A 17,619-nucleotide genomic window follows, 5' to 3' on the forward strand; every position below is an offset into this window, starting at 1 on the left:
TTTTTTTTGGTAGAGATGAAGTCTTATAGTCTTGTATGCTGCCCAGGCTGGTCTCAAACTCCTGGCCTCAAGTGATTCTCCTGCTCAGTCTCCCAAGTAGCCGGGACTATTGACATGCACCACCTGCCTGGTTACTTTTATCATTATTATTTTTTGTACAAATGGAATCTTACTATTTTGTCCAGGCTGGGCTTGAACTCCCGGCCACAAGTGATCCTCTGACCTCGACCTCACAAAGAGCTGGGGTTGCAGTTGTGAGCCGCCACGCCCGGCCTAATTTGTCTCTTTTAGAGCCAACCTGTGTGTGATATTTGCTTAGGGCCAGGACCATGAGAACTGCCACCAGTGCACACAGAGCGCTGGAGCTCAGCCTGGATCAGGCAGACCCAAGTGTGACCCAGCCCCAGCTCCGTGAGACCTGGGCAAGCCACTAGGTTCTGGAGAAGCCTGCTCGCAGGCTTTGTGCACAGTTCCTTGCTTTGCAGTGGCTGCACCTCAGAAGGCCTCAGCGAATGTAGCTGTTATAATAACGCGGTCATTCCTAATGTCAGTGCTACACTGAGCACACGTGGCTTCTGCAGGCGTCCCCCGCCCTGGGAGAGGGGGCTTGAGGATGGTCCAGCACTGCAGTGGCCAGGCAGAACAGCTTGCCCTCACCAGCAGAGCAACGCCATGTGTCACCTCCCGCCCCCTCTGAAGAACACCCCGGGCGCGGGTGGGAGGCCGGCTACCTTCTTCATGAGCATGTAGATGTGGGTCTGCGCAGCGTCCAGCACGTAGCGGTGGGGGTGCCGCAGCCCCTTCACAGTGATGTCCATGGTCTTGCCATCGATGTTGATCCAGCGCCGGGCCCCAGGGGCCAGGAAGAGCCTGAGGAGGGAGGGGGCGTCTGCAAGCGTGGCCGCGCCCAGTCTGCAGCCGCTGGGGAGGGCGGGACGGACACCACAAGGGCTCCCCGGGGTGAGGGTGCCCCTGTTCCCCGGAGACACTAGTTTGTGATGGGATTGTCAAGTGACTTTTCCGAGAGGCAGGAACACCGCCATGCCCATGTTGGGAGTGCGTGTAACTTTGAGGTCCCAGCCTGCGGGGCCAGGAGGTGGGGACGCCCGGGCGGGGCCGAGCCCTGGCAGAGGCTGAGGCCCCGGCCCCAGCTTTCCGCCTTCCCCCTCCTCGTTCGCCAGGGCTCCGGGGCCAGCCCGGAACGAGGCAGACACCTCCAGACAGGCTTCCTGGGCGCCGCTGCTGTCCTTTGGCTCAGCCTAGATGTGTTTTGTGAGCAATCTCAAATGCTGAGCTGGAAGCAGCCCGAATCCAGGCACCCGGGGTTCTGATCACCTGGGCAGCCAGGCCAAGGGCCCCGGCTAGACCCAACAGGACCACACCTCCCGAGTCCTGCAGTTCTACCTGGGAGCTCCCCCGATGCCCCCACGTGTGCGTGGCCGCGGGCTTCAATATTTTCCCGTCCTCCTGAGATGCAACATTTTTGGCAGGACACTGCAGGTGCTGGGGACGCGGCAGGGCAGGGCGGTCGGGCGCACGTCATCCATAAGCGTGCTTGATCTTGGACCAGAAGTGGGGACCCAAGCCAGGCCCGAACTTGGCTCTGCACAAGGACCGTTTGTAGATCGAATCTTGAATCGTCCCCCACATCATTAGGAATAACAAACAAACATTCTGGAACTCAACTCAGCATTCCACAGTGGGGAGCTTGGGAGGAAGGAGGCTGAAATCACGGGGGAGGTGGGAAGCTCCCTGAGTGGGCTTCTGGAAGCAGGAGGCGTCGTGTGTCAGGGGTGCCAGGAGGTCCAAGTCCGCTGGGCGGGGCCAACAGGCCCCCACACTTTCTCCTTTTGCCCTCTCTCCTTCTCTCCCTCCCTCTAGCTCCCTTTCTCCCTCTCCCCCCATCTCCCTCCCGTTTCCCTCTCTTCTCCCCGCGCTCTCCCTCCTCCTGTCTTTCTCCCCTCTCCCCCCTTCCCCCTTTCCCTGCCCCACTCGCTCCCACCCACATGCACCCCCCTCTCTCAGGAGACCAAGGGCTTCGGCCAAGACACCCCACTTTGGGCTGCAGATCAGGGCAACTTGCTCCTTGGACCCTGCCACACCTTCCCCAAGGAGCAGGGGAAGCACAGCTTTCCCAAGCAGAATCCCCAAGCCTCCCTCGGCAGCGGGAGGTATTTATGGCATGGCAGACGGGGGAACCAGGCCATGAGAGCCCGGCCAGCTGCAGCCGTGTCCCCCCACCCTCCACCTGACACCAACGCCATGTCATCGTCCGCGGGGGCTGGTCCTCACTTGTAGATCTCTTCAGCCTTCTCCTTGACCTTGGACTGATCCCCATACTTCAGGTCCTCGCAGGCCTCCCAGAATCCCAGGTTCTCCCCTGCACGGGAGGCGAGGGCGCGCAGATGGAAGCCGCCAGGAGACAGGCAGGGAGAGGAAAGAGGGAAATAAGAGACGCTGGTCAGCCAGGACAGAGGCAGCTCCCCAGCCAGGGGCCTCCACTCTGCGGAAAAAGCCTCTGCACACTGTGACCCAGACAAGACATCCTGGGGGAAAGAGCCACACCCACAGCTGGTCCTGGAGGGCCCCGGAGCCCTGTTGGCAGGTGTCATATGGACTCTGAGGCACTTTGCTCCTGCTTGATGACTCCCTGTGGACTCCACCCCTTCTGCTTGGCTACGTGTGGAGACCCCAGCTTGACAGCCCCTGCAGAGCACGTTCCAGAACAGAGGTCCCTGCAAGGGGCTTCTCAAGCAGCTGCACAGACAGACCGACCCCCAGGGGACCTCACTGAGCATCTCCTCACTGAGCATCTCCTGGGCCTGGAGGGAAACGACTCCTCCGGGCCCAGAAGGAAAAGCCACTTGTCCAATGCCCCCACCTTCTCCCTGGTGTTCTCGACCTGGAGGCATTGTGACTATGTTAGTGAAGTGACCCCAGGTGGCAACTTTTGCCTGGAAAATAAAGACGTCACACCAACAGGAGAGCAAGAGCCTGTGTGTGCATTCCTGTGAACTGTGGAGGGCTGCAGCACAGGCAGGTGGACTGGAGCACGCCCTCCCTTTCTCACAGGGCCTTTTTCTATGTGCCCAGGTGTTTCAGACTCTGTGAAGAGGTTGCACAATCCTAAACCAGTTGACATTTGTCCCACAGCCTGCAGAGGTCCTTCCTCTTCAACATGACCTCTAAGGTGTTCTCTGGACTGAGAGAACAGGCCAGTGATGTTTTCACCTGACATGCGACTGATCTGGCATCAAGTGTGGTGTAGACCGTCTTGTCCATAGCAATAGACGGTTAACTGCTTAGGGTTAAAATTACATGAGCAATTCTTCCCGATAGCCAAGAGGCGGAAATCTCCCAAGTGCCCATCAATGGACAATGGAGGGTTGAATAAACAAAATGGGTCTGTCCATACAATGGAATATTACTCAGTCTTAAAAGGAAGACGAGTCCAGCACCTGCTATAGACGGATGAACCCCAAGGATGTCATGCTCAGGGAAATAAGCCAGTCACAAAAGGACACATACTGTATGATTCCACTTATAAGAGGCTGTTAGAGCTGTCAGACTCACAGACAAAGAAAGTAGAATGGTGGTTACCAGGGGCAGGGGAAAAGGCGGAATTGGTGTTTAATGGGGACAGAGTTTCAGTTAGGGATGACTTTAAAAAACTCGGGAGATGGATAGTGGTGACAGTTGCAAAACAATGTGACGGTATTGAATACTACTAAATTGTACACTTAAAAATGATCAGAATGGCAAAATTCACACTACATATATTTTGCCCTCAAAAAATTAAATGAGAACACAAAAATGTGTACACAAATATTCACAGCAGTATTATTCACAATAGCCAAAAAGTCAAAGCAACCCAAATGTCCATCAACTGGTAAATGGATAAATAAAATGTGGTGTATCCATCCATCCATGTGATGTCGAGGTCACTCAAAAGGAATGAAGCATTGTTACACGCTACAGCACAGACAGACCTTGACCACGTTGTGCTAAATGAAAGAAGATAAAAGGTCATGTGCTGTGTGATTCCATTTATAAGCAATGTCCAGGACAGGCAAACTCATAGGGATAGGAAGTAGATTTCCTGGCTTCATAGGGCCGGGTCAGGGAGGAGAAGGAGTTGGGAGCTAGTGCAGGGCGGGGAGGAGCAGGGGATGACTTCTGATGGGTTCAGGGTTTCTTCCTAGGGTGGTGAGAATGTTCTGGAATGAGATAGCGACTATGGTTGCCCAATTTAGTGAATTATACTGAAAACCACCAAACTGTACACTTTTAAAGGGTGACTATTACGTGGCATCAGGATACTTCAATTTACTTTTTAAAAAAAATTAAATGAGAAGACTGACTATTCCATGCTCTGTTCATACCTGAAGCCTCCAAGTCATGAGGAGATTGCCAGGGACACGCTTTAAAGACAGGGAAATCTTTTTTGCTGGGGTCTAAGCAATGCGTGGGTGAAATAAGCTCAGATGTAGTTTGCCATCTTGGCACTAGGTGGCACCATGGCCACTTATTCGCCAGCCCGCCCCCTTCATCCATCTTTCTGGGGTTTTATTCTATCATGGCAATTGGCTTGATTAGGGAGGACTTGCAACGACCCATATTATAGTGTGATGCCCTGCGTCCGGCAGTCAGCCAGACTAACGGCGCGTCTTGGGCAGTAGGTAGCAGGGCGGCGCCAAGGCTCGCCCAAGGTTGGAGACTGAGAAAGGACCCGAGCCCTGAACATCAGTATTGCACAAAGGCAGTGAAGCCGAGTGAGTGTGCAGCCTGGTGAAACTGGCTCCAGTCTGGCTCTCGGGTTTCCCAGACGTTTCTGCATGCAATATAGTCCAGAGGCTGCAGGTGCCCACACGAGAGGGGATCTAAAGCGTGGCCCACCCATTCCAGTAAAATCAGCACCCAGCTAAGGCTGAAGAAATCAGTCCAGGAGTAAAGGCAGCGGCTCTCAGTCACCGGCTCACAGAATCATCCTGGGAGTTTTCAAAGATTCAGGGATTCCGACCCCAACCAATTACAAAGCAACTCTCTGGGGTTGGATCCAGGCAAACAGGTTTTGGTTGTTGATTTGTGGTTTTCTTTTGTTTTGTTTTTGGAGTCAGAGTCTCATTCTGTCACCCAGGCTGGAGTTCAGTGGCTGCTCACGGCCACCACCGCAGCCTCGACCTGCCGGGCTCAGGCAATCCTTACGCCTCACCCTTCCAAATAGCTGGAACTACAGGTGTGCGCCACCATGCTTGGCTAATTTTTTTGATCTACTGTAGAGATGAGGTCTCCCCGAGTTGCCCAGGCTGTTCTCGAACCCGTGGGCTCAGGCCATCTCCTCACCTGGCCTCCCAAAGTGCTGGGATTACAGGCTTGAGCCACAGCGCCCGGCCACAAACAATTTTTAAATATCCCCAGGCAAACTGCATGTGCAGAACCTCTGAGCAGAACATCAGGCAGGAGACAGAAAAGGAAAGCCTGCCTGTCTGGCTCCCATTCCTCCAGGCCGCCCTGGAAAGCTGAACTTAGAGGCCGCTGGGAGCACGGCTCCTTGGGTGAGTTAGGGCAGCCAGGGTAGATGGGGCCCTTGAACGTGCGGGATGCCAACCCGGGTTCTGTGAGCGGATATAATTTCCCCCAGCCTGTGGAGTCTTTTTGAGCCTGTGGGAAAAGCAGTACCATTCTTGAAGCTATGAAAGGAAGCACTAGCTTAAGGGTGTCAGCAAAGCTGTGAAAACATCTGCTGAGAAATCCCCAAAACTCTGGGCAAAACAATAAAGCAGGGTTTCAAAAGCAATGGAAAAAGACCTACCGCTGAATTCTTTCTTGAGAAAGTACTGGAAACTCTGTCGGCCCTTGGGGTCTCGGATCAGCTCGCTGAAGTTGAAGGCCCACCGTTCCACCCGCATCTTGGTTGGGATTTCCACCCTGCAAGGACACTTCTTGATAAAGGCACCAGAACTCCATGCCGGGCAGGGGCTGTGCCAGGCGGGGGCTGGGTGGAGGCGAGGGGCTTGAGGCCACCCAGCTTCCATCAGTCCCATGGCAATGGCCCAAGCCAGTCGCCTTCCTGCCCCCATTCCTGCACAAACACACGAGCAATCACTTGCTGGAAGATGTGGCCTCAGACAAGCCCCTGGGCTCATATCAGGGAGGCAGCTGTCCCTGGAAGCGAGGAGGTCGTCGCGGGGCTTGCACTTGGGCCCTGCTCCCTCAGCCTCCTCCAAACCTGGGGACAGCCTGGAGACTGATGGAGGGGCAGGCTGCCCCTGGGCCAGGAAAGAATTCTGGAGCAGCACAGGTGAGGGCTGCCGCGGCCACTGCCCCACCGGGTGCCCGTCGCCCATCCTGGCTCCTGGCGGAGCTGGTGACCTTTCCTCTTCCTTGGGCACGGGCCTCCAGCGGGTCCCATCTGCCATCCCTGCGCTTTCTCCCTGAACTTCCTCTAAGAGGCAGACCCGCTACGCTTCAGGTTTGGAACGATCTTCCCGAGCCCAGACTGGACATTCGAGCCCGGCTAGCAGAGGCCCAACATCCCAGAGAATCAGGAAATAGGGGTCTCTCTCCTATTCCTTGTGGAAGTCTCCTAACCCCAACACCGCCCCTTTGAAACCACGGTTTCAAGTCCCTTTACACCACATGTCCCACACATCGCGGCTGGCACCAGAAGCAGGTCCAAATCATGTCCATGGGACACAAAATAAACCCTGCCAGGCAAGCTTACACTTTTGGTAGCAGCAAGTGTGAAAACCATCAGAATGCCACAATAACATGAGCAGCGAGCATTCACGGCGCGCTGCCACATGCGAGGGACCTTGTTTTTCACACGTAGTACTGAATCCTTGGGAGTGTCGTTACCCACTTCACCACTGAGAACACGAAGGTTCCAAGAGGCTAGCTGCTGGTCTAGGCTCACACAGTTAGTACGAAGCAGAGCTGCGATTTTTCAGTGGCAGCTTGCACTCATCCACAGGCATCAGAACCACCTGGAAGGCTCATGGAAGCAGATCACTGGGTGCTGTCCCTCGAGTTTCCGATTCAGCAGGAGTGGGCAGGCCAAGCACGTGTGTTTCTGACAAGCTCCCAGGCGATGCAGACACCACTGGTCCAAGGGCCACACGGGGAACCAGGCCTAACCCAGTCTGGGCAGCCCAGCGGCTCATGAAAGAGCACCCAGGCTAATTAAACGAGAGCGTGGGGATAAGGCCCGGACATTGGTTTGTTTTTTTAAGCTTTCCAGATCATTTTAATGCTGCTCTAAAATCTAAACTATGAAGAACCAGACTACTCCACTTTTTTTTTCTTGGAGTTGGAGTCTCCCTCTGTCACCCACACTGAAGTGCAATGGCACCATCATGGCTCACCACAACCTCAACCTCCTCAGCTCAAACAATCCTCCCACCTCAGCCTCCCAAGCAGCCGGGACTACAGGTGTGCGCCAGCACGTGTGGCTAATTATTTTATTTTATTTTTTTGTAGAGACAGATTTGGCTGTGCTGCCCCGTCTGCTCTCGAACTCCTGGGCTCGAGCATCCTCCTGCCTTGGCCTCCCAAAGTGCGAGGACCACAGGCAGGAGCCGCTGTGCCTGGCGAGGGCCCCCACTGTCAGCGGGACGCTCCACGGCCATCCTCCCAGGGCCCTCGGACCAGCGCCTCCTGCACAGTCATCACCCCTTTCTCTCCCCCGGCAGCCTCTACCTGATTCGACCCCACTCCCCATCTCGCTTAAAATCGGCTGCTGTCTCTTCCTCCTCCCAGGCCCTCCCAGGACGATGCTCTTCCTGGCCAGGCCGCCTGCCTTCTCCTAGCACAGCCGAACTCTGCACATACCCATCCACAAGCACGAGGCGGGGGGAGCCTCCCAGGGGGCTCTAGAGTCCTCGGCTCCGCAGCCAACCCTAGTCGACAGGTAACTGCAACTCCAGATGAGTGGCCTCCTTGACCTCCCCGAAAAAGGAGCAAGGGCAGCTCTGAGATGAGACCGGCCCCGCCCAGCCACATCTGCCCACCTGGCTAGGGGTGGCACCTGTGTGCTCCTCAGGCCTCGGGGCAATTGCCTCAGCGCTGACCGGGACAGTGGCCAGTACCTGGTGTTCCCTCCTTTCCCATCACCCCACCTCCCCGGAATGCTCCTGCCTGACCCTTCTCCCCTCTCCCTCTCCCTCTGACCCTCCCCTTCTTCCCCGCCCCTGCTTCCTTCCTCTGCGAGCTGGGACTCTCCCTCTGGCCTGATCACCACCCGCTTCCCTTCTTCCTCCTCTGTGACTTTGGACGCTCCCTCTGCACTTTTGCCCTTGCCACCTCTTCTAAACCACACACGTATGCAGGCAGAGTCCGCGGCAACTGCTCAGAACTCACGAGAAGAGCCAAGCTTAGCCCTTCAACCTCCCGGAACTTACACTTACTCCGGTTAGACATCAAACAAGCAAAGTCATAAAGCTGATGTTTCACATTTTCAAAACCAATCTACTGTTAAACATCGAGTCACCATTTGACTCAGCAATTCCACTCTTAGTTATGCACCCAAGAGAAATGAGAACAAGTGTCCACACAAAAACCTGTTCCCGGACGTTCATAGCAGCACTAGCCAAAAGTCAGAAAACAACCCAATGTCTCTCGGTGGGTGAATGGGTAAACAAAATGTGGCCTATCCATATCATGAATATTATTCAACTGTAAACGGGAGTAAAGCAGTGACATGCTCAACGGGGATGAACACCGAAAGCATTACACTAAGTGAAAAAGCTGGTCACAAAAGCTCACATAGTATATGATTCCATTTACATGAAATGTCCAGAACAGGCAAATCCATAAAGGCAGAAGGTAGATTTGTGGTGCCAAAGGCTGGGGGAGTGTGGGGTTTCCTTTCTGGGTGATGAAAATGTTTTCAAATGGACTGTAGTGACGAGTGCACTAAATCATAAATATGATAAACATTGGCTTGTGCGCTTTAAATGGGTGAATCATAACTCAAAAGCTGTTGGAAAAAAACCAACACGTCGGATACATACAGCTTGGCGTTTAGATCCCAGAACTGGGTGTCATCCGTTATCCAGGGATTGCTGGGGAGGCAGCCCGACATGATGGCGTCGTTGGATAAGAACTGCTCGCTGTACTTGACGATCCTGAAAACCAATGGGAAAGTGATCTCCAGAAGCTCAACAGCCAAGAGATGGAACCAATATGCAGGTAAGTGGACCAGCCACCCTACCCTGCATCGACCAGTGACAAGCTGACTTCTATCTCAGAAACTCTCTCCCCGCCCCTGGGACTGGCAGAGAGTTGACAAGATTGGCCTCAATCTACCTGTGAAATGAAACACCGCTTCCCAGTGCCATTCCTTTGCCATCTCTCTGTGTCTAGTTCGTTAAAATAGGCCTCTGGATACTCCAGGGGGAGTGGCTTGGAGGTAAAGCTGACTCAGTCGGCCTGTTCAAACAGGCGTCTCTGCATCCATCTTGGAGGCATGAGGTCAGCACAGACTCACTGAGACTGTCATCACACTGGGCTCCACCCTTTGCCAGCATAATGCCTGGGTTTTGGAACTTAAACCCTTTATGCAAACCTGGGTCTCACTGAGGTGCGAACCGCAAATGCCTTATTGGGCAGGAGCTTATTTCTTCTCTTCAGCTATTTGGAAATACAGAAGACTACTGTTCAACGAGAACTTATTCCTCCCAGCTGGCTGTAATGTCATTTCAATTTCTCCCCACCCCTCTCTTTCCTCTACACATCCCAGCCTCTAATATCCTCTATTCTACTTTTCATATGTTTTCAAATGGCTAGAAGCAATGATAGTGTTTCCAATACACAAAAATGACAAACACTGGAGATGACAGACATGTGACTCACCCTGAACCGCTCACTATACATGTATCGAAGCATTACTATGTGTACGATTACGTATCAATTTTAAAAGGTTTCTTTCACAGCCTTGAGGTGAGTCACACCTTCTGAGTCAGCATACGTCCCACTGTCTAGGAAGTCTGGAGAAACCTGCTATGTCTGCGCCCATAGGTGGGGAATTGTGTCCGCAGTGGACACATCAAGCACCTGCCCTGAGGTCTGCCCTCAGCCATGGGGTTGGACAGATAAACCAGAGCACTGTGTCTGCAGGTCCACGCGGAACTCAAGCCCCGCTGCATCTCTCCCAGGACTCTCTCGTTCTTCAGTCTGACCTCTACCAGTGCAGCAGCTGGGGGAACATGGGAAAACTGGTCCATGGTTGAAACACTGAGGATGTCTAAATTACGGTAGTGAGACCCTGAGACAAATAAACATTAGGAAGTGGGTCTAAGAAGTATGTTTGAATCTCCTTCAATTTTCTTTGTTTGGTGTCATGAAACTGGGTTTCTGGAACATCAAAGTAAATGTTTTTGAGCTTATCATAGAACAATGATTATCATGACGAGCCAAAGTGAGCACCCCTGAGCACATAGGTGCCCTCCTCATCTGGGTCAGGGCTCAGTCGCAATAGAGTCTGTGAAAAACATGGGTGGGGTCAGGGCACATTTTCTCGGGGCAGGTGACATTTTTGTAAACTAGGGATTTGGGAAGGCATAAATAATTTTACAGGAGCCCAACTCCCAACGGTGTTGGAACGAAGGCGCTGGACAAAGCCCAACATCCTCAGTCTCGACCGGTAACATTCCTTGAGTCTCACGCAGAGTAAATGATTAGTCACATTGTGCCGCCCCAGGAATAAACCAAGTTCATTTTCATGTGTGCAGGAAAATCTCAGAGTTAGCAACGTGGTTCTAAAGTGACGTCCACATTTCAAAAGGACAACTGCCTGCATTTGGGAAGCACTAAGACTTTTGTGTCTCCCAAATCATGCCCTACTGGGGACTGGATCAAAGTAGCCTGAAAGTTCAATAAATCAAACATAAATGTCCACTTTGTCCTCACTGGATTTTAGATTGATGACTAACAATAGCCATGTAGCAGCACATGGAACCGGCTAACGTAGCCCACATCCCTAAAACGTGAAGGGGGAGGATGGGAACACAGGCTGTCTTGAAGCCATCCCACGGGCCCAGGCCACAGACTTCCCGCTCTTCTCACCTCCCTATCCACACACTAGTGGATTCCAAGAGACGTGACACACTTTCTAGAACCTCACCCGAGATGAGACCAGGAGGCTTACCCTGAGGGAAGAACTACTAACAACGAAACCCCCAAGAGACTGGCAGGGTCCCTCACCGTTCTGCAGGCTCTTAAGTCTGTCAAGCCAAGGCTTGCCGAGTTTGCCCTAAAGCAGTTCTCCTCAGGCCCACCTGTTCTCAAACTTGAGCAAGACCAACAAAGTAGGGACGTACCCTCCAAGAGACACCGAAGATTTCACTGTGGACCTCATTAAGGCCTGTTGGTAATACATGATCTGGAAGAGACACAGTTGTTAGAAGGGGCTCAACTTCCCCACCCTTGAAGGTCACATGTGGCCTCCAAAACCACAAGCCATTTATCCACGCCCACACCCCAATCCATTCCCTAAGCCGGCCACCTCAGGACCACCAGGACTCAGACCCATAGTAGACAGCTGGCCCAAAGCTCCAAATCAGTGGCCCCCTTAGCCCATCAGGAGGCATCAGCAAGAAGAAGAAAAAAAAGTTCTAAGGAGCATTAAACTGAGACACAGGGACCGACACTTGGCTTTCCCTTCATGAGCCTCTGGTTGACAGAAGCAGAGAGTGGTACCTGCCACAGGTAACATCCTTAATCTTTCTGGTCTGCAGCTTTGGCAGAAGCAAACCACCCCCTCTTCAGTCACCTTCTTCCCTGTTCAGATATCAAACTACACTTCCCTCGATGGCCAAGGCTCCCAGGGCTCTGCCTGGGTCACGGGTATAAGATTTGCCGAGCAGGCCACTTGCCACCCTGAGTCGATTCTGAATGACCGTGTAGGAGCAGGGGCCGGAAGGGGGCTGTGGATGTGGATTATCTGCAGCACTGTCCTCAGTCCTCTGGCCACCCTGCAGCCCTTTGAGGGTGTTTCACACCTGAAGTCTCAGCACCAGCCCCACTCAGGTCTTATAAAAGATGCTTTGGCATCCTGTGCTGTCCACGAGTTTGGAAATAATTGTTTGAACATTACACGTGGTTTTCATTTCATCACTGAGTGAAGAGCAGAGAGCCAAAGCACACATAATCTGTTAGAAGATTTAAAAGCAAACTTCACTGGAACTGGAAGACTAATTACCTCTTTTTTGACAGCAGTGATTGTTTGTTTCTGTAAAACAAAGAAGCAAAACCATTAAGCAGATGTCATTAAATCATTACAGTGTAAATACCCATTCGAAAAATAAAAATCCTTCCCGAGAAAATTGCCCATCTCTTCTTACTTAAAAGGCAGGATTTCCCCATCACCACTGCCTCCACCTATCCTCTGTGACCACTGGAGAGTCAGATCAACTGAGACTGGTAAGGAAGGAGCTCGATCTACTTCTGTCGCTTCACACTGCTCTCCCAAAAGCCAAGATGAAGGACTGAGTTTGGGGTTTGTCTCCCACCAGCACAGTGTCTGCAGAACAGTCCTTAGAGAGATACAGACTCCCCCCGAGATCAGAGAGAAGGAGGAAGTTAGGAGGCTAAGATGTGGCTTGAGCATTCCTCAGGTATTCATAACAACCAATAATACCACAAGTTGAGGGGAAAAAAGCCCAGTTGCCAAAAACAAATCCCACAGTGAGAAGGCTTGAGGTCAGCATGCACGGTAAACCAAGTCCCAGAGTTGAGCGGCACTGAGGAAGGTCACATCAGGCCCATCCCTTGCTGAAGCTACTGGAGTAAGTTCATGCTGGGGACAGGCATTGGGGTCTCTGGACTTTTCAAGTCAAGGCAGAAAAGGTTGGCTCCAGGAGGGGCTCTTTGGCTTGGAAGAGCTTCTGGAAGCCCTTCAGGTCTGTCTCTGACTAAAATACATGGATCTTCCACCATCCAAGGGGCAAGTGCTTCCTTGGCACCCCGTTCCAGCCCCATAGCTCTTTAAGGTTGGGCACAGTGGTGATTCCAGTCTCAGTTTTCCTAGATATGGTTGTGTCCAGGGACTGGTTGGTGCCAACTCATGCATCAAGCTGAGCCTCTTAATTCTTGGCTGCCAATATCCATGCAGTTTAACCCAACCAAGTCTTCGCTTGGAAAAGTCACGAGTCTGAGGACACTATTTCCTTTTAGCCAGTTAGCAAAGTAAACACTAGCCCCCGAGTCCACTGCCAAGGAACTGGAATGTCCAATCTGGAGTCACAAACTCGCTTCTCATTTCTAATCCATGCTGGGTTTCACAGTGCTTTCCTTGATTGCTTTTACACAATTGCTTTCATAGGAAACGTTTTTCCTGCATGAGGGAATAGAAAGCGCTGTCCCAGAAAGGTGAAGCTCGGCTAGGTCTGTTTTCGTCCTTCACACATCCTGATTTCCTCCTCCATGGCATCTATCACAGTTTTAGAGACACACGTGTTTGTGTGACTCTTTGCCAGTGGATGAGTCAACCGTGAGTCACCACTGAGGCAGGAGGCCATGTCTGCTTTCCCTAGCACAGTGTCTACTGCAACGTAGATACCCAATAAACACTGAATAAATGATGCCTTCAGTGTACTTGGAGGCCTAGAAAAATGGGGACTTTTTCTAAGCTTCATGGAAAATTTTCCGCCTAAAAAATGGAAAACACTCCCCAAATATGTTGGCAACCACACTTACTTCCAACATAAGGCACTGTTTTAGAAGATACAGTTTCTATATTTCAGGTAGAAAAGGGCCCTGCGGCCAGAGTGGACTTGCATTCAAATCGAATATTGCATAATCGCTTCCTTCTGTTAGAATCTTGCTGGAGGGGATTCTTCAGAATAGTGTCTACTGTCTATGCCCTCTGCTCACAGGGGAAGCCGAACTTTTTCGTAATAATAACTGCCTAGCAACCACTGCAAAGCAATGGACACCTCTTTGAGCTTTTATAAAGTTTAAGGGAGGAGAGTTTATTATACTGATTTTCAGCAGAGAAAACCAAGCCTCTGAAAGTCACACCCCTGGGTGACTTTCTCAGCAACTCCTGGTCATTAATGTGGCTGAGCCAGGATTCAAAGACAGCTTTGGAGCTGAGGACCAACCCACGAGACCCAGGAAATACCTAGAGCTGTCCACTGTCTCCACAAGCCTGCTCCCCTCAGCCGGTCCTTCCCTGCCTAGAGCTGAGAAGGCTGCAGAATGGAATGACTGTTCAGTCCTTTCACTTAACGTTGAGCATGAGAGCTACAGCCCCAATCACAAGGGGAACACAAACACGGGAAGCACGCTTCCACTAACATGACAGTTAAGAGTGAAATCGTGCTAGGACTATGCTCAGTGTCGTGAATACCTCTGAAGGATCCAGGCCTCACAATCACACTTCCTGTCTGTCGGCCACTGCTCTGTGGCTCAGAACTTCTGAGTGGACAAATTCAGGGGTAAGGAGCAGGGTCCCGGCTGTCCTGGTGTTCCCTGGACACCACAGGGCACTGTGCCCGGAAGCCATGGTCAGGCACACTCATCTCTGTTCTCTCTCTCAGGCTCTTCCTTCGGCCAGATACGTTTGCTTCCAGGGCCGCTGTCTCAGTCTTCAGAGTTTTACAATGTTTACATTTTCATTCGCTTTGTCTGATTTTATTCCACTTTAGGGATCTGCCTCTGTGGTAGATTGCTGTTTGTTTTCTGAATCCCAGGATTACCTGTTGTCTTCTGGGACTTGGCCTGCAGTGGGCCCTCAACGGCTGGGTTGCATCTGAGGCTTCCCCACCTTTACCTTGGATCGTCCGTGTGAACTTCAGCCCTGATTTCTAGCTGTAAAAACAGCTGTTCACAGGATCGGCTTCCTCTAGACAGGTGTACAGTCATCTCCGCCCTTCTGGGGGTGTGGGCAGTGAAGGGCAGTGAGGGGAAAGGGCTCTGGACTTTTCTCAGAAGTGAAGAGACAGCGCGATCTCTGAGTAGGGGCACAGTTCAGGAGAGAACATGGGCTGTGGAGGTCAAAGTTTAGAACCCTAGTTCTACAACTTACTGGCTATGGGACTTTGGACGAGTTACTTAGTGTCTCAGAGCCTCATTTGTAAAAGGAGAATGCGATGACACACATCAGGTGACAGGTCCAGAGACCCCCACACGGTGGCTGCTAGCGAGGGTTCGCACACTGCTGCTAAACGCCCAACAGCACAGTTTGATCCCTCATTACAAGACAAAATACAGGATGCCGGGCAATATCTGGGACACGCTTATATGGAAAAAGGTATTCACTGTTTATCTGAAATTCAAGTTCAGGGAATCCTTATTTTTATCTGCTAAATCTTGCAAACCTACCATCAATATTATTCTTACTTAGCCAAAGTCCATAAGAAACATTAAAGTAAAGTGAAGCTCTTTAAAAATATACATAATTCGAAGAAATTCAAAGAAAACCACCTCATGATAAAAGAAGAAATAAGCCCTTTTTCTACCTGGAATTCACACCCAAATCCCTTCCTTTCTCAGCAGTGGGTCTTCCTGGAGTGAAGCCACACTTTATTCCTCAGCGCAGTGATACTGCTTCAGGAGGAATATTCTGAATAATCTCTGAACGTGCTACATTCTTGGAATTCTAACAATTTCTTATTCTTTCCTTGCAGAGTTGCCCAAACAGCAACACTTTAGATTCTGTTTACACAGCTCTGTGGCTGGGTTTGTTGATGGAGGCTGTGGACAATTGTCACAGGACAGGAGGGTCAGGGCCAAGGCAAGGCAGGAATGCAGGAACCCAGGGGCGGGATAAGCAGGGCCTGGAGATGAGGCAGTCAGGCAGGAATGCGCAAAGACACACGGCGGAGGGTCAGGCAAGCCACAGGGGGTAGGAGAGACAGGAGAGCCGAAAGGAGTCAGCGGCCAGGCCTTGAGAGCAGAGGGGCGCGGAGTCTGAACCAGGAGGTCAGGAAGGCAGAGAGGGCCAGGGTTGGAGGTTGTGATCCTCAAGCAGACACTGCCGGGCACTTCCTGACTGAGTAGAGGCGGGATGCCTCGCCATCGGCAGGGCTCAGTAAAAGACGAAAACGCAGGGCACCTTGTCCAGAACGAAGTGTAAAGCAGTCTAAGACAGCGACAGAACCTGAAGCCAAGCCAGGGCCCTCTGAGCGTGGGGCTTTGGGCGACTATGCAAATCACTGGCCCCTGAAGCCGGCCTGGACACAGGACGCAGGCCTGGGGTGGTGGAGAGAGGGGCAGCGGTGGGGCCAGGGGGACCATGAGCCGCAGAACGTAAGGACCTCACTCTGAATCCTGGCCGGGCCTCTGAGGGCAGCAACCTGAGGCCCAAATCCGTTTCTGTTCTTTCGTATGAAAAATGAAGCTAATATTACCTCTCTAAATGGATTTCATAAAATCCAGCAAAGCTTCTAAAAGCCACACCGTGGGCATTAGAAAGCATCAGGCCGGAGGCACAGATGGCTCCAGTGGCCTCAGCTGAGGGCCGAGTCCAGTTTCACCGTCACCCAGCTGTGTCCTTGGACACGTCACCTTCCCTCGCTGCTGCTTCCTCGACTAAGCCATAGGGATGCTACCCCTGCTTTTGTCTCCACGGCAGTTGCGGGTCCTGAGCCACTGCTAAGGGTGGAGCCCGCACCTGTGCACCCGTGCAGCAAGCTGTCAACCAGTGTCAGCCCTTGGTGTCCCTTCCCCAGCCTGCCACCGTCAGGCAAGGGGCCACAAGGAGAGAGCAGTCTGTCCCCTTTGGAGAGAGCATGCGGGGGCTTTGGTTCACTGAGGGCTCCAGGCTGAGCACTCCGCAGAGCACAATACTTCACACTGTGGGGCTATGTTTCTGCCAAAAGATCCGTGCGCATGCCAGTGTGGGCCTCACTGCTCTCAGCAGCTGCTTACTGGACCAGGCAGAGTGGTCAAAGTAGGGGTGTGTCTTCCTCTGTGCCCCCAGCTTGGGCCGCTGTGTTTGGAATGAGAAGGTGTTAGGACAGAAAAGGAGACTGGCTAGGTGGCCCCTGAAACGGGGTCTCAGGACAGCCCCTAAATTCTCTCTCAAATTACGGTAACAGTTCTCACAACAACAGCCACTGTTTTCGAGGGTCTTTACGTGTTGACTAGCATGCCAGACACTTCACGGAAGAGAGCCTACTTAGCCCTCTGAGGAGGGAACCGCTGTGACCCACATTCTGTGCAGAAAGAGACAGACTTGAAGGGCTCAAGAGCTCGCTCAAGGCCGCACAGCCCAGGGAGGGGAGAGCTGGGGCTCAGGCCAACACTGAGGGCCCCTGCGGCACCCGGCACCGGCCCGCGCCTGAAGACAGTGCTGACCCTGCGATGAGCAGCCCCCCACCCCACCCTGGGGTAGAGGGGCTGGGGGTCCCGTCCATCTCAAGGTAGCCATCAGAATGGAGAGGACACACTCCTGGGTGAAGCCCTGGGCCCTGGCTGGCTCGCCCGAGGCCATCAGGGAGCGGTCGCCCAGGGTCCTAGACGCCTGCCAAACCCACAGCCTCTTTTCTCAGGCCTGATGGGCTACTTGCCTCCACTTTTAGGAACACATTTTCAAGAACGTACACATCGAGCCGGGCTCGGTGGCTCAGCCTGTCATCCCGCGCCTTTGGGAGGCTGAGGTGAGTGGATTGCCTG

General features: G+C 52.6%; 1 protein-coding gene across 2 annotated transcripts in view; it reads right to left on the bottom strand.

The window, feature by feature from the left end:
* RGS9 (regulator of G protein signaling 9) overlaps positions 1-17,619 on the bottom strand; it is a 57,661-nt gene that overhangs the window by 17,422 nt on the left and 22,620 nt on the right. For both annotated transcript variants that reach the window (XM_021712452.1, XM_021712451.1), the window contains exons 9-14: positions 12,200-12,229; positions 11,319-11,380; positions 9,012-9,125; positions 5,813-5,928; positions 2,293-2,380; positions 732-870 (exon numbers count right to left, since the gene is read on the bottom strand). In XM_021712452.1, coding sequence (XP_021568127.1) covers positions 732-870; positions 2,293-2,380; positions 5,813-5,928; positions 9,012-9,125; positions 11,319-11,380; positions 12,200-12,229 — 549 coding nt within the window. The remainder of the gene's footprint in view (positions 1-731; positions 871-2,292; positions 2,381-5,812; positions 5,929-9,011; positions 9,126-11,318; positions 11,381-12,199; positions 12,230-17,619) is intronic.

This window comes from Carlito syrichta, unplaced genomic scaffold (assembly GCF_000164805.1).
Source record: "Carlito syrichta isolate Samal-C Ts95f unplaced genomic scaffold, Tarsius_syrichta-2.0.1 Scaffold303277, whole genome shotgun sequence".
NCBI lineage: Eukaryota > Metazoa > Chordata > Mammalia > Primates > Tarsiidae > Carlito > Carlito syrichta.